The 25,159-nt window shown below is 42.5% G+C and overlaps 1 protein-coding gene across 2 annotated transcripts; it reads left to right on the top strand.

Moving 5' to 3' along the window:
- On the top strand, nt 1–24,377 carry susd6 (sushi domain containing 6). 2 transcript variants are annotated; one of them, XM_068342065.1, is made up of 7 exons: nt 1–195; nt 5,193–5,366; nt 19,690–19,884; nt 19,970–20,164; nt 20,254–20,392; nt 21,184–21,665; nt 22,050–24,377. In XM_068342065.1, exons 2-7 carry the CDS (start codon nt 5,234–5,236, stop codon nt 22,073–22,075), a joined length of 1,170 nt encoding a protein of 389 aa, XP_068198166.1. In that variant the 5' UTR covers nt 1–195; nt 5,193–5,233; the 3' UTR covers nt 22,076–24,377. The 2 variants fall into 2 exon arrangements, with proteins under 2 accessions (XP_068198166.1, XP_068198167.1); XM_068342066.1 differs by lacking the exons at nt 1–195; nt 5,193–5,366 and adding an exon at nt 15,008–15,817.
- The last annotated feature ends 782 nt before the right edge of the window (nt 24,378–25,159 follow it).

Below are 25,159 nucleotides of genomic sequence, written 5' to 3'. Positions count from 1 at the left end.
GGTCGGGTTTCCGCACACCTACATTATCAAGAGCTGGTGAGCCGAGGACAACGAAAAGGACTGTGGTCGTGACGGAGCAAGACAACAAAAGCCCTTTATTCAATTATTTTAACACGTTCTGGTTTGAGTGAACTCAATTTTGAGACTGTTAATGCCTCGAATGTGAAGGACTGAGAGGACGGCTCGCTGCTAATCGTGAGTATTGTCTTTTGTTTTTTCGCAAACTAAGCACCGATAGGCCACTGCGAGATATCTTGCTTTCGTCTGTTAATGTTTGTTCATTATCTACCTTAATTAAAAAAAAACCAAAAAAAAGTCGTTCATCATGGGGTATTAAATTATTAATTTGTCAAAATCATTAGTAAGGTGTCAGTTTTTTGTTGGTCTACCAACCTAACGAAGTGTCTTTATAATTAAGCTAGTTTTAGGTATCGACAATGGTTGACATGAAGATAACAAACCTGAATACATTGTCATGATTGGGTTGTTACATTCACCAGGGTTGTTATATTCTGTATAAGCTATCATAACCTAGTTTGGCAACGAGTTTAGAGATAAAATAACAGAAAGCCGTATCGAGAAGCTAGTTAACCATTAATAGAACAGCATTACTGTATTGTTACATTCTGGTCATGTGATTAAAACGTACTTTAGCCGTTACCTGTGTCATTGCGGAAGTATGACGATTAGATTTTAAAATCATCAGACTCCAGAAAAGATTAAAATTGTATGCGTTGTCGTGTTCATTTGTTGAATTGAGGAATGCTTTGGTTTCGTCTTTGTTGTTGTCCTACAGCTTGTGTGTGTGTGTGTGTGTGTGTGTGTGTGTGTGTGTGTGTGTGTGTGTGTGTCTTGCTAGCCCACCCTTTTGTTTAAATAGCTCGCTGTATAGTCAGCACGTGTTGAAGCGTGTGACTCTTGTATGAAGGTTCTTAGTTGACCACGATCCCTACAGTTACAGTGGGGAAGTATTTTTCGGATAGTGCTAGCGCTTTGATTTACGACACCTTCATTTCCATCTCAGCGAAACTTCCTTTCGATTTCTGTTGGCTTAGGTTGATACGATCTCCAATGAAGTCAACATTTGAGGTCATAATTTTAATCAAGATCGTTTTGTGAACCCAGCTTCTACGTCATTTTTTTTTTCAAGTGTTGTAAATTAATTCTTTGCTCACAAATGTAAAACCCAGTGCTGGAGAACAATAATCTCTCAGTGAGCTTCTTTGATTAGTGGGAAAACCCCGAAATTAAACCAGTAAGACTTTTAGGCAGCTGCTTGGACGTTCTAATAAAATGGTCACACTTTTACCTCTGTATGCCTGTTATTTTAAAAAAAAAATCTAGTGATTTCAAAAATATTTAGAGGCAATTTATTTCCTGCAGTTTTGCTCTTGTTGTCTTGATTCAATACATTTTTATTACACATTGAGATATTTGTTTGTACACATTATACAAACTCAGACTATAACTATATTTTAAAACCCGTTTTATAGCGGCAGTGAGCTTGTCTCATAATAACTCTCAAAACAGAATTATGTTTGACAACATAGTTCAGAGGAAACATCTTATGACAAAAGATAAGAAAACTGTTTGGCTTCAGTCCCATTCTCAGATTTCCTTGTCTTTCACCACTGTCGACATCACATGTTTGCTCTCATTTTTAGTGTGTTTCCCCCTGTATTCTCTTGTTTCATCTTACTCCTTTCTGCTTGTATTCTTTCTGGCTATAATTAATCTGCCCTTCTCCATCTCCCTATCTGTCTGTCCCACTGTACCCCCTTGCGGCAGTACAGTGGGATGCCCGAGCACTCTGGGGCTTAACACTCCATAATACTTCATAACAAAGGTTCCTTTCTGTGCTGCATGCAGAGCCACATCTCTACGCTCCGACTGCAAGCCTAGGAGGGGGCTGCTAGCAGCAGTAGCGTTGGGGCCTATCGGGTGGAAATCTTCTCCCGGCTGTTTCTTTGGCACACTGAGTGCTCTCTGTTCCCGGACACATGTCTGCATTGCTGCTCTCCTTGGCTGCCTTTGCATTCCTGGAGTCCTGGGCAGCTGAAAAGCGGCAGTAGCAGCCGGCTGGATGGCCGGCTGCCTCGCTTGTGCATTAAGAGGAGAGTTTGATGTTGTTTTTTCTCCGAGAAGTGAAAATGCAGTGTAGTTATCCTGTTTAAACTCTACTTCCTGAATGCAGTGGGTTGAAGCATGAAGTAAACAGTTCGGGAAATGGAATTACTTAAAGTTTTGTAAAGGTACAGTGGTGTTGATTTTCATTATTGGTGATAATTTGGTGTCTGGCCTACAGTTCAGATACCAAATAAACTCAGTAAATCAGAGGCAGCAACAAGAAATCCGCTTATTGAAAAATGTGGAACTCTGTTAGGGGAGTTTTTTCTTGATAAATTACTTTATTGGTTATATTGATAAGCAAAGAGTGCTGTGACTAAGCAACAGATAAGATCAGTTCTAGTCTTATATGTATGATTGTGTCAATAACTTGTTGGAACCTGGACTGCTACATTAATGCTTAACAGCTTTTGAAGTGGACAACTTCAGAGCACCCTCTTTGTAATTCTGATAGTATTTCTTCCATTTCCTTGTGTTACTAGTAACACCAGTTTTGTTCTGTACTAGTTTTGCCTCTTTATTCTCATGAGGCACAGAAAGCTATATAAATTCATTAATTATACACACCACTTAATGACATGCCATGCAATATTGACATTAATCATCATATGTCTTCTGGTGTCTTATCAAAAGCTAATTCTATTTAATTATTAAAAGTAGTCTGTGCTTCTTTTTGTATTCCTTTTAATAGCTTTTCAGCTTATATTACTCTGTATTATGTCAACTCTCCCATATCAGAGATACTAATATAGTAACTAAAAGTCACACAGCAATAGCTTGATTGCCATGCATTTAAAATTAACATTTTGAAGTGTTGTTCCAGGAAACATGAACTACATGTCACTGAGTTTAAAATAGCAGCACAGACTTTAATATGGCAAATCATGCTGAACATCATAGCCAGTATCTGACAGTAAACACAAAGAAGTTTCAAGTTTCATAGCTGACATCCAAAACATCAAATATTGCCGTACCTTGCTGCTGTCAAAATGCCTGCTGTCTTAATAATATTTTAAATGCACAAACAGGAAGCCAATGCATTAGAAGATCTACACAGAAATACCTTCAAGGTTTGGAGCTATGATGTTCAGGTGTTCAAAACGGACTGCTGTGCTTTGTAGGATGCTGCAGCACAGTGTTAATGACTTTCTCCTTTTCTGACACTCTTGTGTGAAAGCAATTAGACTTGTTTCTGCTTAAGTTGTCACTTTGCACACCTACTGGCTGGTTAATGCTCTGCCCTTAGCTTCCCTTGAAGGTTATCACTGCATTGCAAGCACCATACCAAAAAAATTTACGTGCCAACAAAAAATTAGCCTTTCATGGAGCACATGCTTTTTGTTGTCGTTGACCTACAATTAGCCTTTATTTTTGTTGTATGCTTCTGAAAGATTCATCTGATAATAAAGTCACCTGAGTTAATAGAAGGCTTCTGTGTATGCTAGTCTTGTGAACTGGCTGGCGCAGGTCCCAGGCATGTGTTTTTGACTGCCTCCTCCTTGGCTTAACGCGATGGCCAAACTGTTCTGCCAGAACCTACTTACGTCACACAATCCCACATGCCTGGGTCACAACCAGGTATACCCTTCACTCTTCAGAAAGGTGGCAAGCAGTTTGGGTGTCTGTACATCAAGTATCTAGAATTGTTTCTAAGAATATCCAAGTTGATTTTCATACCTTGAGAGAATTTCCACTGAGCACCTAGAAGGTTACCTGACCCATCGGGGACTCTCACAAAGCTGTTTCTGCATCTGTCCAGCAATTTTCCTCATTGCGCTAGTTCCAGATTATCTGTAGCAGCATGACTGTCCATGCAGCAGATCTGCAATCAAATTTGTGTCGTTCTAACCCTGCTATGCCCATTACTTTAGCCATTAGCTCAGCAGCCTTGTGTTACTGTAATGGGCCCTCTGCCCTCTCTTGAGGATATGCTGCCTGCCAGCAAGCTAGGTCCGTTCAAAACACAGCAACTGCATATTTAACCCAGTTCCTCTTGTAGCGCCATGACCAAGACTGTGTGCACCGGCAACTCATTTTATGTGGTGGCAGAGTGGGTATCACGTCTCCCCAATCAGCCAACAAGTGCATTTAGGAAGTTATTTGAGTCGGTGTCATGGAGAGAGACTTTCTATCAAAGGATGGAGGTTTAATTTTTTGCGAGTGTGTATGGACTTGACGTTTACACTTTGTCTAGGCAACGTACAAAGTAGACATACACACAGAAACAGTAGTACAAAGAAACCATAGACTTATATTTTGCATCTTGCATACATTGCAACCTAAGAATATTGGAGATATGACAGAAAGCAGCTTCAGTCTGCAGTATAACAGATTAACATCACAGCTGATCTGATGGTGGTATGGAATCTGGTTATTACCGATCTCTACTGAATCCTGTTTCTATTTCATTTATAAGCTATATTTGAGGAATACTTGTGTGTCACAAGTATTTTTGTTATTGTGCTATTATAACACCAACCTGGGAGCAGTGAACTCATAAATCTATAGACAATTCATTTATGTTATGATTAAGCCGAACCCATACCTCGGGTACCTCGTGAGCATCGTTTAGTTTTACCTCGACTCTCACACACACACACACACACATTTTTAGCTTCTCTCATCTTATGCTGCTTACTCACTTGCGGCAGGGATTTGTTTCCCTCTTACATCATCTACAGTGACTGTTTTTTTTTAAGTTAGGTTTTGTTTCAGAGCCAAATGTGGGGATCCAGTAGAGATTAGAGGGTCCTTCTCTGCTGCCAGTGATTGTTTTTGAAAAGGTGTGAGTGTGAGCAGTTGTCATTTTAAACCAGGAAGTTGTTTAAGGAACTCAAGTATCCCAAAGAGATAATGTGCCTAAAATAAAGCATACAGTGGATGCTATCATTAACTGTGACTTGATGGCGTGCAGAAAAGACTTATAGTACAGCTCTCTTGTTCGCTTCCCTTGTGTCGCTTTGTGTTGCGTTTGGTTACATAATCCTGGTTGAATGTTGATAGTAATCTGCATCACTCCCTCCCACCCCCCACTCAATCCCTTCCTCTCTCTGTGGTCCGAACAGGTTAAGCCGTAGAGGACTCTCTCTGGTCGCCGGAGGAAAAGATGTGCGATGGAATGGTAGCGTTTCAGACGAGAGCCCCGTCCTCCTCGCCCTTCACCTCCTCTCGAGCCCACAGGCTGGCTGCCTCTGTGTTTCTCCTCCTTTTCACCCTTCTCCCTCATGTTCACGCATCAGGTAAGAGCGGACACACAAATCCACATATAACATCTCCTTCTCCCACAAGATACATATCGACTCCGACGCCATCTTTGCTGATCTCTTGTGAATTGATTGAGGTTATTTTCCCCTCGTTTTGCGGGTCAGTTAGATTAAATTGGCTTCCTTTACCCTTGCCTCTGTCAGGATGCTCAATCTCACATACTCTGTGAATCCATTCAGTGTCCTAATGAGTCACAACAGCTTTCCCCCGCTGCTGAGTGAAACAGAGAAATTATGTTGTCTGCGGTCACATTGCTCTCATAAGGTTTTAATCAGCCATGACATTTACTGTCCTTTGAGAGCTTTTAGCGTGGCTAGCCAGCTCTTGTTATTACTCCACAACAACCTTCAGATCGGGCTTTATATTCCACCCTGTGAGCTTTGATTATTATCTGAAGCATCAAATCATCAAATGAGTCGAATATTGTGTAGTGCAACAATCCTGGAGGTTAAATGAAACACAGGCAGTTCCGGCGGGACTCATAGAGCTCCTGTTCTTCAAAAAGAGTTCATCTGGGTGGCATGCACTCACTGAACCCCTCACTTCTGCCAGCTTTCCTTGCAGTTCAGCCTTCGTATGCTGGTCCCCCTTCCCCCAAACAGATACAAGTTACCTACACCCTAACCCCCCCCCCCACACACACACACACACCCCTCACACAGCCAGCTTGTGAGATGTACCAGATGTCCTTGCCTCAGAAAGGACGTGAACTGCTTATATGTGTGTGAATAATTGCATGTGTATTCCGGGGCAGTTTAAGATTGTGACGTGAATTAATTTAATTTGTTAACTGTCTCGAGTGAATAAATGTGTGTATTTGTGTAGTGAGAGACTGGGGGGGGGGGGTTGCTGCTGATCCCGTGTATCATTCTTCTCACTTTGTCTTATGTAACACACATCCATGTGGAGGCCAGAGGGGCTGGTGTCACCCTCACGTGTCAGATGGGGATTTGACTTATTTTTCGTGATATACATATTATCGGGGAGACGTCCCTGATGTATTTACGATGTCATGTTACGTACATAAAATATGTTTTAATGTGGTGGAAATGGCTTTTTCTGTCAACATCCCAGTAATTTTTTTTTTTTATTTGATGCTTAATACCTGACACTTATAAAATACTGAAGAAATTACTGTAGCTGTAAGAATAGTGCTGCATCTTTAAGGATGAGTTTAAGCACCTTTATAAAAAAACTTCCTCTTTGTACTTAATGTGACTTTATTCTTGTTTTCATTTAAAAACCCGTACCATTTTCTGTTGCCATTGCCCTTGTTTTACAAATTGCACTGGAACATTATGGATGGTGCTTTGAGCGAACCGACTGGTTATTTTTAGGTGTTTCCCAAACATAGCTACTTCCTCATAATAAGCAAGTCGTTATTAAATCTGACTCACAGTGCAGGAGCTGCACCTCAGCTGAATGGTGTATTCTTAATAAAACTTTGTTATTGATGAGGAATAGGCTTTCTTCTCTGTATTTTTAGAAAAGGAGGATATTGCCAAGAAGGGTAAACATAAATTTAAACAGCGCAAATGGGGTGCATGTCAACATTAGATATAACAGCAATTACAGCACCAAAACAACGAAACATAAATTACAAACCTCCAAAGCATGAAAATATGAAATCAAGCTTGTAATTATTCATATTACTACAAAAGCGAGACTCATTTTGAAGCTTTAAAGTAATTGTGTTATTAATTCTCCTGTTCACTGGCCTCCCTTTCTCTCTCCTCTCCATACATAATTCACAAACAGTAGGTAATCCCTAGACGTATTTCAGGGATGGCGATTGGTCCAGAAATTTTTCATGAATATGAAATTTCATCCCTGCTGACAGGCTTGCTCCTCATGCAAATAGCATTGCAATGTATGAATAGAAATGGTTGCTAAAGAAATGTATATAATATGGGATTTGCATACTGTGGACCAGAATACACCACAGAGCAATGAACTTCTATTTTTACTATGTGGAAGTTACTGTCAGTTTGGTCCTATGGTGGATATTACTCAGAAAATATGGCATTTAGGGAAATAGGAAGGAGAAGGAAGAATAGAATGAGACTCCTTTTTCTCATTTTTACTTCATTGAACAAATAAAGAAAAGGTTGCGATGGTTTTCATGTTCATGGAAAGGTCAGACAACAATTTTTCATATCCGTCAACACATCCCGTGCGGAAGTCGTCACAAAGCTTCATCGGGAGCGATGTGTTTTTAGAGGCGATAGCAGTTCAAGTCGTCTTTTTTATGTGACGTTCAGTCGTTCGGTGTAAACAAGATTACCAGTGGGGTATTTTGTAAATGGCTTCCTCAGTTTGTGTTTGTGATTGTGTATGATTACATCTGTATTTGTGATTCAGAACAATCTTCCCAAAGTACAAATGCAACAAACAAAACATCTTGACGCCAGTAAACAAACAGCAACAAAGCAGCGCTGGGTTTACGTACGCGCAGGATAAACGACATCAGTGTTGAGGATTTTCAAGGCACGGCGCAAATATTGTTTGTTTCTCAGCCTATCTGACGTCCTTCTGATGTCAGCTTCACGGAGCTCAGTTCCTAATATTGTGTCAGTTCCGACAATGAGCCTTTGTGGTTTCCATCTAAGGAAGTGGACCTAGACAATGACTCAGGGCTGAGAGACTAGCGACGGGAACTGTCCATAAGGATGTATTCTTCTGGGCACATTCCATGTTTTCACCCCAGGAGGAAAATGACCGGAATCTTCCTTGTGCATCCACTTAGAGAGATAAACTATGCTCTCTGAACACCAAGTCATGTGAAGTAGAGTTAAAGATATACAGGGGAATGTCAGCAGAGCTGGAAGCCTTCCCTCTACAATCCTGCTGTCTGCTCTGTGTTGGTGGGGAAGTTTATGTATGATCATGTGTTAGAACGGGAAGTACTTTTCCTTAAGCCTGGGAGAAAAGTGGAGTCATACGGTTAAAGAAAAGGGCGAGCTGAAAGCCGAGACCAAGGAAAGAAGCAGAAAGTCGCCTTTGTAATTTCCTCTGAGACCTGTTTGTTTTTGACGATCGATTGTTATTCGTTCTTGGCTTGACTTGAATACATTTTTCTCAACCTGATGAAGGACATTACATTGAGAGAGCGCTCTGTATTGGCAGGTCTTGCATCAGCGTTCAGGACTGGATAGGATAAGGGTGATATTTTCTCGAAAGTTGTTCAAATGAAAATTACTTGACAACTCCCCTCTTTCCTCTTTAAGGCAGAGTAGACTTTAGTGGCCAGCGCAGCGTCATTGCTTCTGACCACAGAGGAAGATATCTGAATGAGCCATTGCCTACTTCTGGCATCTTCAAACAGCTGCAGTCTTTGAAACTTGTTGCCTTCTGTAGCCAACCAAAATTGTGTGTGTGAGCGCATTTTTTTTTCCAGAAACCCACAAAGTACGAGCGCACTTTTGGTTTCCCCTCACAGTCAGTTTGCTCAATAGACTGAGTTTGCAAATGGTATAGCCCAAAGGGAGTAGGAAACAAAGGGTCCTGTGCAATTAACTGTTAAGAATTGTCCCCTGAAGTCCTCTTAGCGACGTGGTTCGCAAGCAGGCGGGAGTAAAGCAATACTTTAGCTACTAGCTCCTCTCTGAAATGTGAGAACAAAGAGGTCTTTAAGGGGGCCGTTGGAAGCCAGAGGCCAAACCACAGCGAGCTGCTGCTCCACTAGATCACCAGTCTGCAATTAGTGTGTGTGTGTGTGTGTGTGTGTGTGTGTGTGTGTGTGTGTGTGTGTGTGTGTGTGTGTGTGTGTGTGTGTGTGTCACAAAGTATACTGAGTGCAGCACAGCCCCCTTTTCTGAGACACCTCTGTTTCGTCTCTTTCTGTCGGGCTTTAACCATTAGCCAGGTGAGATCAGAGCCCATTAGAGGCAGCCTGGTCGAATCCATCAGCCTTTCTCCTCCATTACCTGTGTATTTATCATTTGAGCCATAACCCTCTGCTCTCTCCTCCTGTAATTTAGCATGTCTCTTGCCCATTGAAGGTTTTAAACATTTTGACAAGAAAAAAATTTTGCTTCTGCTGTGCAAATACATACAGCACAAGACACGATTAAAAATTTTTTGACTACTCTAATTATTGTTATTGGAAAACTACCCTCCCATTCACAATTCCTTCTTCATGCAGATAGTTTAGCTAGGTTCCAAATTCCTTCTCCGCCAGTGACAGGAGCTGTACTGTAAAGGTTAATGAATGTCAAAGCAGCACGCAGTCACAGCAGAAGTGGTTATTTTTTACGACAATGCAGTGGATGTGATATTAAAATCCACGGCATTATGTTTTCCTCGTTCACACAGCTTTGTTTTCAGGCGTCTCTCCAGAACACGGGGATTATTTTGAAGCTACATTAGGGCCGGGGACAAGATAGGCAGTTTGTAAATTGTTTTTCAGTGAAATGTGTACGGTTGTCTGAACCAGCAGGCAGTCATAATGATTTCCAAAGGACCTCATCTGAGGGACCGGCCTGCTGAGTAGAGAACATCTCTGACTAATGAGCTGCTAAATATATCCCCCAGTCTCTCCTGTCTTCTGCTGCTTCTGCCTCATTTCATTCTTTCACTCTTTTACTTCTCTCTGCTTTTATTCCTGGGGTTTTGACCTCTTTGTACCTTTCTGTGTTGTTGGTATTTTTATTCAACATCTTGCCAAATATTACAAAATTAAGCTAAATAAACTCACATGTCCTGTTTTCTTCATTTCTGATGTCGTTTCTTTTCCCCCTCCTGTGCCATCTACTCTTTGATTTGGGCTAATTTTTCATTGCACCATTAGTCAATGCAGCATCCTGTTCAAACAAGTTCATCATCTTACACATAAGGCACCTAGCATCCACCACATGCTGGATTCACCAACGGTTGAGACATCCAGTCTGTGCTAGACAGTGAGCAACCGTGACAAAGCTGATGATGCAGGCACGTCATGAATGATTTTACACGCAGCGTCATGGAAAAACAGTGGTGAAATTCATGGATCTAACTAGTTTCCCCTTTCATCGTTATGTCATTTAGAAGACATTTTGAATGGCAATAAAGCTATCTTACCATTTCTGGGCATTTCATGAGAAGCCGCAGTAGCAATAAATGCTTGAGTTGCATTAATGGTATCTTTAAACAGCAGCTTCAACTCCAAGCCACAGACATTCTTAGGTCAGACTGCAGTTACTAAATTACTGACAGCTGGATATAACACGCCTTTTTTTAAGATAACAAACAAACAGTGGTTTCGCTTTAGCCGCCCTCGTGATCATCAGTTGAGCACAATAGCTCGGCCGAGAGCAGCGGCTGTTATGTTTGGACCAAAATATTGGCAGTCAGAATGGTCATCAACTGCTGTGAATCCACAGAGTGGAAATTCATGCTGTCATGCCTCAACATGCCACAACTGTAGCAAGACAAGAAATGGGGTGATAATGTACTACAACCGGCACAGGCCCCCTCAAAGTGTTGATTCAGCGTTTAAGCTTTAGTCCAGTTTGTCAGAAACTCTGTAATAGTTTGCTTGGGGAAATAATTGAGCCGACGTCAACCAGTCCAAGGCAGGGACATAAAAAAAGCCACATGATCTGGCAGAGGGGAAGGGCTAGGCCTTCATGTGCTATTCCGCTTCACCCGGATGGCTTGTCATGGGTGGAGGTAGTGTACAGCTGTTTCACTTTAACTGACTGCATGTCAAAAAAATGACTCAGCGATTCCTGTTTTTCCTGTCTTATTTTGGTGCAATTTGCACTTCAGTAGATGTTTAATTAGATTCTGAAAAGTTTGATTCAGAGCAGAACAGTTGGAGCTGTCATAAATGTCTTAATGTTAAAGACACTTCAGTTTAGTGAACATTTGCTGACTTGCTTGCCATAGTACCCTTTTTACACAGCTATTATTCTGTTTTTACTCCACAATTCATGGATCTGTGCCTGCAGGATGTTCTAATAACATTCATTTCCTGTCTGCATGTCACTGCTTCCTGTTTTGTTGTTTTATTTTGTTCCCCTCTAGTCACATCCCTCAAACTGTGAGTGCTGACATGTTTAGTGGCCAGTTGGCTGAGCTACAACCTAATGCCCTGTGTCCTCATTACATCATCTGTAAATACCGCTCTGTAACAAACAGCCAAATGCCCAAGGCCTTTATTTACAGTATGTTTCACCAGCGTCCATTTAGATGATTGCGTCAGGATTTATGAGAGTCTCTCAATACGTCTTATTCATAATCACTCTGTAAGTCTGTACAATTAATATAAAATTGTCATCACGTTATTTTTCACATTTTCTCATACACTATCTGTTACAGGATTTTATTAACATTTATTTAGGCATCACACCCATCCAGAAGGAGATTCATATCTGTGTTGCATCCATAAATTCTTTGCCGTACTGTATGTGTAGCGATCAATATAAAACTCCAACTTCCCCATGATGGCACGAACATACTGCTGTATTGGTGATTCTTTTACTATATTGGTGATTCGTCTCCCAGCATTGATTCACATCCTCAGTTTCAGTGTTAGTTAGTAGCAGTATATATTATCGCAAAGAAAATGGTGGTAGTTCAAGTTGACTACTGAGACGTCATTGAACTTGTGTCGACGTGACTCGACTGGCTTAATATTTCTTTTAAGTTGTGTTTTGTTTGCCAGATGCAAAGTTTCAGTTGCTTCTAACGCCAGGCTTTCTAGTCTCTTTCAGTAAACTGTCATAGTGGTACCAGTTAGCAGGAATGCCCTCACAGACTTCATTAAAGTCTTGATGCATATCAACTCCTTATTCTCTTTGCAGTTTATTATTTGGCTTGCTAATATGTAGGGATTTTGGTTATTTGCTATTCTTATCGCACTACTGCTGCTATATCCATAACAAGGATTCATAAATAGATAAGAAAAGAAAAAGGCTGGGTTGTGTCAAACGTGTCAATATACTTAAAGCTGTGGCGCTGATTTGCATTATCCTTTTTTTACAGGTCTGTCCTTTTGTTACCTTCATGATAACAATATAGTATATTATAGTATGTAATATATACGTTATAGTGACAAATGTAAAGTGCATATTCCAGGATTCCTGGCCACTGACTCTGTGTTCTTGCACGAGGGGAATTGTCGGATCTTTTTTTGTGATTTGGTGCTATAAAAATAAAACTGACTTGACTTGACTTACAGGGATAAATGTCCATAACATTGTATCCTTAATAATGAATCTGGTCTTTCTCTCTACTGTGATACATTCTGCACACGAATGCTGCAGTGTTTGTAGTACAGGATGTGCTGTGCTACGAATGCAAACATGTTCAAACAACTCAAATGTGCCTGTAAGAAAAAAAGAGCAACCGCCTGCAGACTGAGCCTTGTCGTATTTCTCATCGGTTTGAAACTACCCACTTGTACTTGTCCTACCAACACATGAGCACTCTAGTCCCAGTCGGGGTCGGTGGTGTCGGGCTTATCACCCCGACTTCACACAACTATCCCAAGCTCAATGCTTGTTCCCTCGCTTGCTCGCTGCTGAAATATGATCTGCTCAGAAATGCACTGACATCTTCTGAAAGGGGGTTTTGGGGTGGTGGGAGCTGGGGGGGATCTGAACACATGCACGTGTGTGTAGGAGGGGTCCCACACACTCTTTTGTTTTCCTCTGAAAGCTGAGAAGAAGGAATGTTTGCCTCCCAGCTGTCCTCGGCAGTGAGGATGATAGAGGAGCGAAGGGGGAGATCACTGTTCGCATTTGCTAACATCCTCCCATCTGTTACTGGAGAACAGAGTGTGTGTGTATGCTTGTATCTCAGGGTTAGAAAGGGTGTCGCAGACAATAGTACCCACCCCCCCATTCCACCCATCCCACCCCGACTGGCTTTCACCCATTTTGGCCCCTTATGCATATTAACCCTTCAAATGCAAAGTTGCCTGTTGTCCTCCTGTGAGGCACGCTGCTTAAATGTGTCACTGTGCCCCATCCCTCAGCAAACAGGGACAATGGAGCGTAATGGCAGCACACGTGGCTCGCTAAATGCACCGCATCAGCATGAGGGGAATGGGTGGGGAGGTGGAGGATGTGTCTGTTCAGAGACTTCCTCCACCCTGGGTGTGTGCTGCATGTTTGTTTGCCGCTGTGCTTTGCAGATGCAGGAAGGGATGTTATGAGTAGACCGCCAAGTTCCCTGGAAATTCTCTTCAGCGAGCGCATGATTCATGTGTTCCGACAAATTTCCCATTTGCCGCAGCACCAACTTACAATGCTGGAACTTGCCGGCCATTAAAAGAGTGACGGTGCTCACCACTCTTTCTGACGCTTAGCAAGCAGCACAAACCTGCAGTTTGCAAAAGCATCGTGGGTTCTACACTTGCATAGTAAGATTACAGTCCTCCCATATCTGCACGTAGGATTCTGTGTAAATGTACCGGCAACTCCTTTGCATTGCCTCCCTGTTCTTCATCTTCATCCACCTCCTCCCCTTCCTCTTCAAGTTAGGTCCCTCCACCTTCTCCCAGAGGTCCCGGAGATGGAACAACAGCACTGTTATGGAAGGAATGGGTTTCATCTTTGTTCTGCATCTTTCTACCCTGGAGAAATATGATTCAGGGCCCAGCTGTTTGAGATCGATAAAATATGAGAGTAGAAAGTAGTGTGTGTATGCAGGAGTGTTACAGAAAGATGGCATATAGCACACAGCAGAACATGACACTGCTGGTGTCACTCAGCAATACATTAAGCATGCTATGCTGCCATGTCGTGCCACCTACCCAGATCAGTGTACAGAGTCTAGTCACCTCGTAGGGTGTAAAGTGTGTCCCTCTGAAAGATCATCTGGGATGTTTCCATTGGTGTCAAAGAACGAAAGAAGATGTAGGAAGCTCGTCCACACAGTAGCACATTCAGGAGTTTCACTATGACTCAACTAATAGTATCTACGCTTTAGATTTTGAGACCAAATCATAGGTGAAAGACTTTCACCCACACTGAACTTGAAACCAGGGAGACCATGAAAGAGTACGATTCAACATGTTTTACCTTATGGGAATAAAACTTAAAACCTTTATGCACTTCTGAGTCACATAAACGGACCTCAGCTGTTATTGTTCAACAATGAAGACAACGTCTCCCATGACCCTTTACTGCTTTACAGTCACTAGATTTCTCTTTGGTTTGTATTGCCTAATTGAGCTCTTCTTTGTGGCAAAAGTTCATATAAGAAGAATAAAAACCGGAACTGTTCTATTTATCTTAGCGTCCTAGAACCTTTGAACAGCTTGACAAAAAACACCCCCGTGAATTAGCAGGACGGAGGAACCTGACCACAAAAACACCTTCATTTGGAGTATGACAGCAGAACAAACAACAACAGAGGTCATGGAGGGATCCCATCAAAGGGACAAAAACATATTTACCAGGCTAAAGAGGGTATCATCATCCCCCTGGGTTTAAGCTTAATCCGATGCACAACCCCTCTTAGCATACATTCAAACTGCTTTTCAACACACACACACAGACATGCACTCCTTGAGACCTATTGTTCCACAGAGAACCCAAACTGCTGGTTGCAAAAGTCATCAGTATCTGGTCTTCGTCAGAGTGTACCCAGTTTGTAATAGAGGATAATTAGAATTTTAATTTGCCCAGGCAAGGAGGGCTAAAACCCGTGTCTTCCCCTCACCCATGCTTTCCTCAACCCACCTACCGGTTCTTGGCGGGCGATTGCCACCAGTAACAGATGGAGAAAGGGAGATATTCACAGCAAGGCTGGCGCTTTAGAGCAAGGCAAGGGATTTTAACGCCCCCCATGGCCCGAGTCTCCTCTGTCGCTGCTCTGGCAGTAAGCCTGAAGGGCGCTCCGCCTCGTCCTGCTCCTCCCGATGAAAGAAGCGTTTCTTCCAACTTGTGGCAGTTAAGCTCCTTCATGAGCTTAAAGTCACAAGTGAAGAAGATTTCAGATGGGCTCACCTTTTTATGTATCTTATTTTATTTGAGCTCAACATGTCAAATGCCCACACCTCCACACAGACATGAGAGGATGATCTTTTGCGTGGTAAATCCAAATGTATGGGGTATGTTTGCTGTTTCAAAATCCACGTATTTCACAAGAGACTTGTGTCGCCATGTTAGTCATTACTGTTTACAGTGTTTCTACAACGCCTGTTCTCTTGAACAAACCCTGAACATCAGACCCGTGGGAGAACAGCTTGTGTCTAACGGTGACTCATTCCCTTCCTCATAAGCACAAAACATGACATTCTGAAATCCACTCTGCCATCGCTTAGTGCTTTAATCGTTGTTCTTCCCCCCGCCCCATGTGTTTTCAAAGCTAATTTTCAACATTAGGCTGAAAGACCAATGGGGAAAAAAGACAGCGAGGTATCTGAACCACCAAGGCAGTGTTCACTCTTTCCTTAAACAGTCTCTCCGTTCCTGCGAGCCCAACCCACGGTGTGGTATGTACTGTAGCTGCTTCCTCTTTCCACTGCTGCTCATACTAGATCTGCTGGACTTGCCATGACTCGACTCTTAGCGGCTTATAATTATTCGGAACTACGCCGCCCCATGATGCTGATGATTTTGTTTTGCAGTCTCCTCCTTTTCTGCCTCGTAACGCTTTTCTGATGATGAGTAGCGTTTGTCGGTCAGCATCTTTCTTTTTCTGCCTTAATTCTTCTTTCCAGCCCCTCTATCTCTATCTCTTTCTCCCTCTCTCTCCCTCTCCCAAACAAAATTTTGTATCTTTACTGAATATTTTATACAGTACAGTGCATGGCAAAACAACATTGTAGCACTGGACAAAACATAACACGCAAAAGTGAAAAAAGATTGATGAAAACAATGTGCTTCTTTGCCTGTATTTTTAAAAGTCAATATATGCCAAAATAAAATGGCAAACTCTAAAATATGACAGTTTTTTTTCCTCTCCCTCTTTCTTTCTCTCTTTTCCTTGCTCTCTTTTCTGGTATTAAAAGTTTAAAAGTTAGGCTCTGACTTCTTTTGACAAGTCTAATCTCTTGGGAGAATTACGTCTTTTTTTTCCAATGCTTTGTCTTAATCTACCGTTTTAAGGCACCATAAGTACGAGTTGTTCTTTTACCGCAGGATGTAGTTTGCAAAAGGCATGTCTATTGTTGATAGTAATCAATGAAAATTTGGCTTATTTCCTTGACAATGAAACAATAAAACAACTGCTTAACCAATCTATGCCAATCTATAACTAAAGATCTATCTTCAAATTCTTTTTCATCTGGAATACAACTAAATGTTACATTATGGTCTGTATATTATCATGGCCTGGAGGTGCTTAGTTTTACATCAGTGCATCGATCTATCTGTCAGCTTTGAAACCATATCAGCATCAGGCCTGAGCTGTTTTAGATTTTGTTTTCATGGTTTTTGTGATGGTTTCTGTTAACACAGCCGATCAGCAACATTATTTTATTGCCTCTTGCTCTTCCACATACAGAAATAAAAAACCCGCTTGTGTGTATTCCATGACAGGTAAAGGCTTGCAGCAAGTCTTTGTAATGCCTCCTAAGCACACAGCCGGAGTATAAGTGCGTAAGTGCAGTGGATGCAGATGGTATTTGGAAAAGATGATGGGCATTTTAAGATTGCAAGGTTTTCCTGGCATCTAAAGAGAGCGTCTGGTTTGATCCACTTCTGAAAAAAGGATTTTCTAAATGGACTTTTCACTTCCTGCATCGTTGGTTTATACCGACCTGACTTCTCTGACCTCTGTGAGCCAAATACTCAGTAATAATTAAGCCACAGTCGTCCTTAGCCTGACATCATATTTGATTTTTTTTTTTTACTTCTATAACTCAGTTTCTTCAGTTTTTGGCATGATTGTGTGTTTTAAATGAATTGCATTGTATTTGAAAGACTGCATTTTTTGGCACATGATGTTACTAATAAAAAAAACCTGCGATTCATAGTCAAACAATGAGTACTGTTGACCCTCATCAATCTTCTGCAGTTTTATTGACTGTCCTGCAACACACCACAACCGATGGGAACAGTAGCCCCCGGCTACAGGCAATTGTTCTCAAAATGCCCCCTATGGCCTCTTTGTCCCCTGATGCCTCCCTGCTTGGGGTCATCAATTCATCACCTTTACCACCTCCATTAGCACCATCACCACCATCAGAGAGCCTTAAGCTGCCCCGAAGCAGCTCGGTGAACAACTGTTCAGGTCTCGATGTCAAATGGTGTCCAAAGATATGCATGTGCAGATGGTGTGTCTGCGTGTGAGAGGAAGAGCATAGTTATTACGACTGCTGGCAAAGGTTCAGTTTGTGTTTGGGATGGAAAACTGAATAAAACGGGGCAGTGTCGGGCCAAAATTACCCTTTTAACATCTTGATAACAACACTGATAGCTCGTTGTTGTCATGTGACGGACCGTCTTGTGATGGATAAAGATGGGGTTGGAGTAGACTCGAACCAACCGCCAGTGCTGTAAGCAGTCAAATCTGAACCTTTGTTAGCCAGCATGGCTGCTGTCAGCTGTGTGTACCTCTGCAGCACATGCAATCTGTCCCCATCTGAATTCAATAATTCACCCTCTGGTGTCGCACTTAGTCCCGGGAGTGTCTTTGTTTGTGGATGTTGACTTTCTGCATCTGTATTTGCATGTGTGTTGCGGAGGAGGCACTCGCACATTTGAGTGTTTGCATTTAATCTTGTGCCGCCAGCTTAGAGTGACGTTTCTCCCAGGAGATTAGAGCATGTTGGAGGTTCTGCTGTGGAAATAGTCTCCCTTTCAGTATACAAACACACACACACACACATAAACACACACACACACACAAGGGGGAATTGGCTGTTTGTAACGTCGGGTGTGTTGGTTTATGTCAAGCAAATGATGAAGCCCTGTAATAGAAGATCCCTAATATGTAATATTAAAAAAATCAGGCAAAGGATTAAATAATGAACCATGCAGCCATTAGTGTTGATTGGATTTATTAATGATCCTTATTGTGTGGGTGTTTTCATATTGAATTTTGTCTGCTTACTGACAAAAATGACAGACTTGATTCCTGCACAATGGCCCTGATGGGTTTGAAGTGTTCCAAACAAGCTGAGGCCAAAATTCCTGGTTAGCTTCTTCCCAGATGAGCCAGATCAGTGATAATAAAGCTGGTATGCCTGTATCTATCCTTCTCTTGAAGATCAGCAGCGCAGAAAGTAAATTCGCCCTCCTGCTGTCAAGCCACCGTTTACACAGGTGCTGCAATGTTATGACAGACGTGCTAGATTTAGATGCTTGGCTCTATCCAGACTGGAGCTCCAAATGCATGTGCATGTGTGGACAATGTCTGGAGCTGTGGGGTTTGGAGCTAGTCTGAAACTTAACCGTCAAACGTACACCGAGAAAGAAGAACCGACAAGCGACATCACATCATAGATAAAGCACTGGGAGGTGGGTGAAAGCAGCATTAACTCTTTTTCTGCCCGTCTTTATTGACTGGCTTAGAGCTTCGAATCGCCCATTAGAGCTGAGCAAACGAGCCCGACCAAAGACGCCTCCTCACCTCCAGACGGATACCAGCCACCGGTGGAGTAGGATACAGACAATTTAATGAGCAGGAGATAATCGAGATAAATTAGGTCCATGTGAAGCTTCTTGAGACGTCTTCATCCGCCGTGCAGCAGACACTTTCCATGCTGCAGAGCGTGGTCGTCGACACCCACAGTAACTTGTCATGTTGATGCAGTGCTTCTCCCAAGCCCGGGTAAAATGTAGCCTAGTTTCACGTAACAATACCTCTGAGCTTTAATTATCAGCTCAACCTGTCAACTTTAGTGTTTCCCTGTGAAAAGTTGTTTGACCCAGCTGCCTGCTGAGGAGACCAGCCGGCAGTGGATGTCAGCGCAATGATGGAACCATATGAACACAATATAAGGGGTTTTCTGTTAGACTGGGATGGAGCCAGCCACAACAGGCCTCGTTATTGATACACTAATGGAATAGTCAGTTTATTTCACATAATCGTGTTACATTGTTTTTAAATGAATCCGTTGTGGAAAAAAAGTGTCCTTGTTTTCTCGGATGGCTTGCAATACAAAGTTACTAATAAATCGACAATTAAGATGCTTCATGTCCTGTCTAAGAAGAGTGTGTAGCTCTATTCTTGTAGTCATTTTGCGGTTATGCCACTCAGATGAAGCAGCAATAAGCAGAAAACGAAAATGATTACTCGTAACCAGACGAAGATGCTTCTTCTGTTTCTTCTGTAACCTGACCGTCTTCTGTCCTTCAAGCCATCAAGCACCCAACTAAACCCTCTTGTCTTTGCGCTCTCTTGTTTCCGTATCGTCAGGTTGTACGCGGCCGCCTAGCGTGCTGCACGGAGACCTACTGAACCAGACCAAAGCTAACCGGGACTCGTTCCCCCCGGGCACCATGCTGACCTACGGCTGCGAGCCCGGCTACATTGCAGATGGACTAGCCAGCATAATCTGCAGCAGCTCTGGAGTCTGGGCGCCTCAGCCGCCACGCTGCATCAGAAGCAATGGTGAGCAACACAACACGTACACAAACTAAACACATAAAATCAACCACTGTTGTTAAACTCTCTTATTCGCTCCATCTTCTCCCAGTATGTTCGCCCCCCACTGAACCAGAGAACGGGGGCTACCGCTGTCGCCCATCTCCCTGCCACCGCCTCACCCAGCAGACCGTCATTGAGTACTTCTGCGACGAAGGCTACGCCCTGAAGGGAGAGTACAAGTTCCTCACCTGTCAGAACGGAGAGTGGGATAGTCCCATGCAGATTAGCTGCCGACTCACACAAGGTCCGTCTTAACCTCCTGCAAGAAATGTAAATCCAGGTCTACAGAGCACCCTTTCACCCTCCATCTTCTTCTTCTTCTTCTTCCCTCAGACAAGGAGCCGAACTCTCCACTGGGAATACCAGCGCTTTCTATTGTGGCATCCACAGCTAGCTCTGTTGCGCTCATCCTGCTTCTAGTAGTGCTGTTTGTTCTGGTACAGCCCAGACTCAAGTCTTTCCATCACAGCAGGTAAGATACCCACTTGCAGAAAAATTAAATGAGGAATCCTTGGTATATTAGCTTTTATATGATGACCCAACTGCTCAATGGATTTTACTGCTGCTCTTTATGAAAACTAAAAGAATTCTTTCCCAGATCACATAAGTAAAATAATAGGTTCGTAAAATATCATTCTATGAGACATGTCCCATTAGTTTTGTCCCTATTATTCCTGAATCTCTGTGTTGTTCTGTGCACAACCTTTTGTGTTTTACCAAAAAGAAGAATGTTAAAAGAATCTTCATCAGCCCTCTGCTTCTTAAACAAACCATCATCATCAGAAACTCTTGAAGCTTTAGTTCTATTTCTGTTGAATGAGACAACCGTCTCTCCAAATGTCAGAAAATAAAAAAAGCAGGTTGTGCTATGAAACCTTACAGTAGGCACCCCTTTTTATTTTGAAGTTTTGTGGAGTCTAGCTTCATAGATATGTCACTGTACAAGTTCTTGCAGGTACCTTTACTGGCACACATTCATGCACTGCTTGAGAAATGAAAGCAAAAGTAAGATAAATGATTTAATCCTATCACAGTCACGAATGTCTCTGCTGTGACGCAGATAAAAAGTCCAGAATGATTTGATCTGATTCTCGTTGTCACTCTTGTTGATTATGTTGTGGGCCTGAGAGCTTACCTGCTATGAAGGGAGTGCACCCGAAATGCTAATTACCTCCTGAGAGTTCTGCTGCATTATGCCATCAACCCCAGTCCGGTGTCACGGGACGGTGCGTCTCACTCTGTCTTTGCCCCTTTGTCCTCCAGGAGGGAGCAGGGGGTGTCGGGCCAGCCCAGTTCCATCATGGTGGAGGGTGTCCAGGTGGCGCTGCCTTCCTATGAAGAGGCTGTATACGGCAGCAGCGGACACTGTGCTGCTTCCGGTCCTCCTCCTCCTCCATCACCACCACCTCCGGCTCCGCCTGAGTCCCGAGTTCCCATCGTGCTCTCTGAGGGTCTTCCTCAGGGGGCCACGGGAGGCCAGGACCCCCCCAGAACCCGCCACCACAGAGACTTAGACTTCTGTCTCCCATCCACGTCGTCCTCATCTTTCTCTTCCCGGCGTCATGCAGAGACGGTGCTGGTTCATCAGGCCCCCTCGTCCTCTTCCTCCTCCTCTTCATCATCATCATGGGCTAGAGAGCACCCTGGGGGTGCATGCGCTGGCCCCTTACCACTCCGTAGAGACTCTGACAGTAGTGACCAGCACAGCCTGCTTTCTGTCACCTCTGCAGATGATTTTTCTGATGGTAAGACGATACAGATTTTCTAAAAGGGACTTACTGAATCTAAAGATAGAAATGAGCAGTTTTTAGTTTTATGGTAGGCTTTGGTAGGTTGTTGTTTTTTTACACGTCTTCTTGAGAATTCATATTACACAAGTTGCCTGTAATGCAGCATCAGCATTTGCATCCAATTTTTTTAACATGTACATTGTTCTGCATTTTCTAATTTGATCATTTGTTTCATAGAGTCTTTGCTAGTTTTCAAGACATTAAGTCCAAAAAGAAGCTTTCATAAAGTATCGGAGCAGAATAATTTCAGTTCAGTAAAGATTGCATGTGTGTGGCGGGGACATACAGCTGACTCCAGAGCCATGACTCCATTCTAATGTGTGTTCTGTGCCCCTGCAGATATTCCCCTGTTGAAGGAAGCATGAAGCCTGCCAGGTTGCTGTCAGCATCAGCAGCAGAGCCCCTGTTTCCCTTTCTCTCACTGCTGACCAGGACTGACTGTGGCTGTCAAACCTACTCCCCCCACCTTCTCGCCCGCCAAAACTTCTCCTCGGCAGCAGCAGAGAAAAGACTACAACTACACCCATTGCCCATGCAACCTCTTCTGCCATTACTGCCCATGCAGAGCAACGATACAATACTCCCTGCATCACAAGATGGAGAACCGCTGCACCCGGCAACTGGATAAAAATTACTGAGAGTCAGACACAGGAAGTGGTGCCAGCTCAACGTAAATCCTGTAGATCCTATGTATATGAACAAAACATACATACTGAGCAACGGTTATGTATTATAGTATGTATTATCATACACTGACCTCCTCCCAGGTGTCGTTCTGCATACTAACAAGGCTTACAGAGGCTTCATCATAGAAGGCTTCAGCAGTCAAGTCCCATCAACTCAGTCTTGGAGTATTCAATTTTAAAAACCCCACAAAAATAACTGTTGATGTTCGCTCCTGACGCTGCGGCGTCCAGAACCGTCTTCCCGCTGTACTTGAAAAGTTGTGAGTGGCGGCTGAGTTTTTTGCAGCTCACTTTGTGAATGTTGCATGTTGTTTTTAGTTGTTGCTGTCAAAGCGCGGTGTCCCACTCTGATTGACGCATGAAGCCTCCTCTTTCTCTCTTTTTCTCCCTCCCTCTATCCGTATCTGGGTGGCGTCTAGCATGTGGATTCGTGGGACCGTGAACCACTTCACAAGAGCTAAAAGCAGGATGCAGTGTTTTATGGAGCACCTTATCACAACTATAAAAAGACCTCTCTTGCTCCTTTTGTTTTCTGTCACCGGCTGCGCCTACGATCCGGCCGTAAAGGTGCTTTTCCTGTCACCGGCAGGACGGATCGGTATTCCGTTTCCTGGACTGGGCCGTAGATCTTACCTGTGTGAGAAGAGGGAGACATGATGTCACGCTTTGTCTGAAAGCTGAGGAGAGGGTTGTCTTAATAAGATGTTGAGGTTGTTTGCCCTGTTTTTCCCCTGATGTTTTTATTGTTTCGTGTGTGGCTCGTTCTGCTTGGAATTGTTGAATCTAAGTGTGTATTTGTGTGCGTGCATCTTTGTGGGTCTGCTAGGAAGGAGATGACATGTCCTCACGCGTTTGGCCTGGACACAACGATTGTCTGATTTGTCTCTTATTATCAGAGACATGGCTGCACAATGTCCCCGTCTGTCACCATAGGAAAACATCCCTCCCAGCAATGAATAAGTCACATAAGCAAACAAACGTGACTTCAGGCAACGAGTCAGCTACACAATGCGTGCATTATTTATCTCTTCCCTAGCTCGAATATTTATTACTTTCTGCTGAATGGCTAGAAAACAAGAGTTTCCTTAGAGGGATTGTCTCTCGCCCACCGTCACACCGGAGCAAAGCGCTCTACTTTTTTGTGTTATTGACACAACTGCAACTGGTTGCAGCGAAAATATTTTTTTGAAATTTTTGTTATGAAATTCCCCACCCCTGCCACACACACACACTCAATCACCGTCCTAATGTCGAGTGCAATCGTAAAGGAGACGTAGGTTATTTGGTTAGGATTAGTGTTCGGTCTTCATTGCCGCTTGAAAAGATTTGGCAGTTGAGCTGGTCAACCTGAAAACAGTTAGACTCAAGGCATCGGGAAAAATTATTTGGCATTTGTGGCTGTCTGTCAACAGCTGCATTATTAATGCTAACAGAATGTTGCCTTAGACTTATATGTATTTTTTTTTCTTTTTTGGGGGGTAGTATAATCTTAAGCCTCCTCATTGGTTGCTTTCAGTATTGCAGCGTGTTCTGTTTTCCAAATGGCCTTATTCTGTTCTTTTCTCTCCTATGCATAAAGCTGTCTTTGTGTATTTATCAATAAGTTTTCTTCTGTTGTGGACATGATCTCATCTCTGTCCTTCCCTAGCTTTTCCAGCTACTATGATGATGATAATGACGATGAACCTATATCTCACTATTATTTTGCTTCTGTTTCAAGGCATTAAAATATCATGGGATTGAAATGAATAAATATGAAAATGACTTCATTCAGAGACACTGTTGTACGGTGTTGCTTCCCTGAAAATATTTGGTCAAAAGAAGTACAGGTTCCCGATTTTTAAGTTTCAATGCTTTCAGCTTTGTTTGTTTTTTCTCTGTACATGGCAGTGGGTGTGAAGATAGTAATTTAATATTTGTATAAAGTTTAATTTAATTTTACAGTGTGTATATAACTTTCTAATTAAAGCTTTCTTTTGAATGTGGAATATAAAGTGTGGTTATTTATTCTCATTCTAGGTTGTGTCATCATTGCTGTTTTAAGTTTTGTTATCTGTTAATAGACAAAGTACACAATTCCTCACAGAAAATGTATGGTAGAAGTTAAGACATCTTCAGTATAATCCATGGCAACATGCATCTTTCTGTTTTTGCTGTGTTTCATGTAATGTTACCTATGAGATCACCTTTAAATCTCTATATAGGGTGGTAGGTCATCTGCTCCTTAAATGAAATTTGTCCAAAGTCAAAGGAGTTTGAATTTTGCTCCCTTTAAAGGCCTACTGTATTTCACATAACTCATCAAAGCCACGTCTTAATATTTATGCCTAAATAGTCTTGATTATAATGTGAGAAGAAAATGGATGGATGAATGGTGTCCTGCCTCTGACGCCAAAATACAGTACTGTTGTTTTAGAGTGACACCTGGTGGTCAGAATTAGATACTGCAATTTTTATTCGACGCAGAGTGCCTGCCCTTAAGCTACCAGTTCTTTAGTGTCATCACTACATGTTTTCATGTGTGTGCAATTAAAATTTCAAAATTCATCTAACGAACATAATGTTCCTCTCCTGAGTGGGCCACAGAAAAAAACTATTTGTTTTTGCACAATAAATGAGATATCAGTAATGCGCAAAACTCCTGTCGATCCTATTATCTTTAACAATTTATGTTTGCATGCTTGCAGATATCAATAAATTAGATCAATATTTTATTGATGATTATTGTTTTGCTTTGTGTACGTATGTGGTTGGGCAGGACAC

This window comes from Antennarius striatus, chromosome 19, assembly GCF_040054535.1.
Source record: "Antennarius striatus isolate MH-2024 chromosome 19, ASM4005453v1, whole genome shotgun sequence".
Lineage (NCBI taxonomy): Eukaryota > Metazoa > Chordata > Actinopteri > Lophiiformes > Antennariidae > Antennarius > Antennarius striatus.
This window is presented reverse-complemented; position numbering and strand designations above follow the sequence as displayed.

Bases quoted from the DNA above. Each gene is read 5' to 3' on its own strand.
- susd6 (XM_068342065.1), top strand. From the start codon at position 5,234: ATGTGCGATGGAATGGTAGCGTTTCAGACGAGAGCCCCGTCCTCCTCG. The intron at 19,885-19,969 runs GTGAGCAACACA...ATCTTCTCCCAG, and splicing joins ACGCTGCATCAGAAGCAATG to TATGTTCGCCCCCCACTGAA. The intron at 20,393-21,183 runs GTAAGATACCCA...TTTGTCCTCCAG, and splicing joins AAGTCTTTCCATCACAGCAG to GAGGGAGCAGGGGGTGTCGG.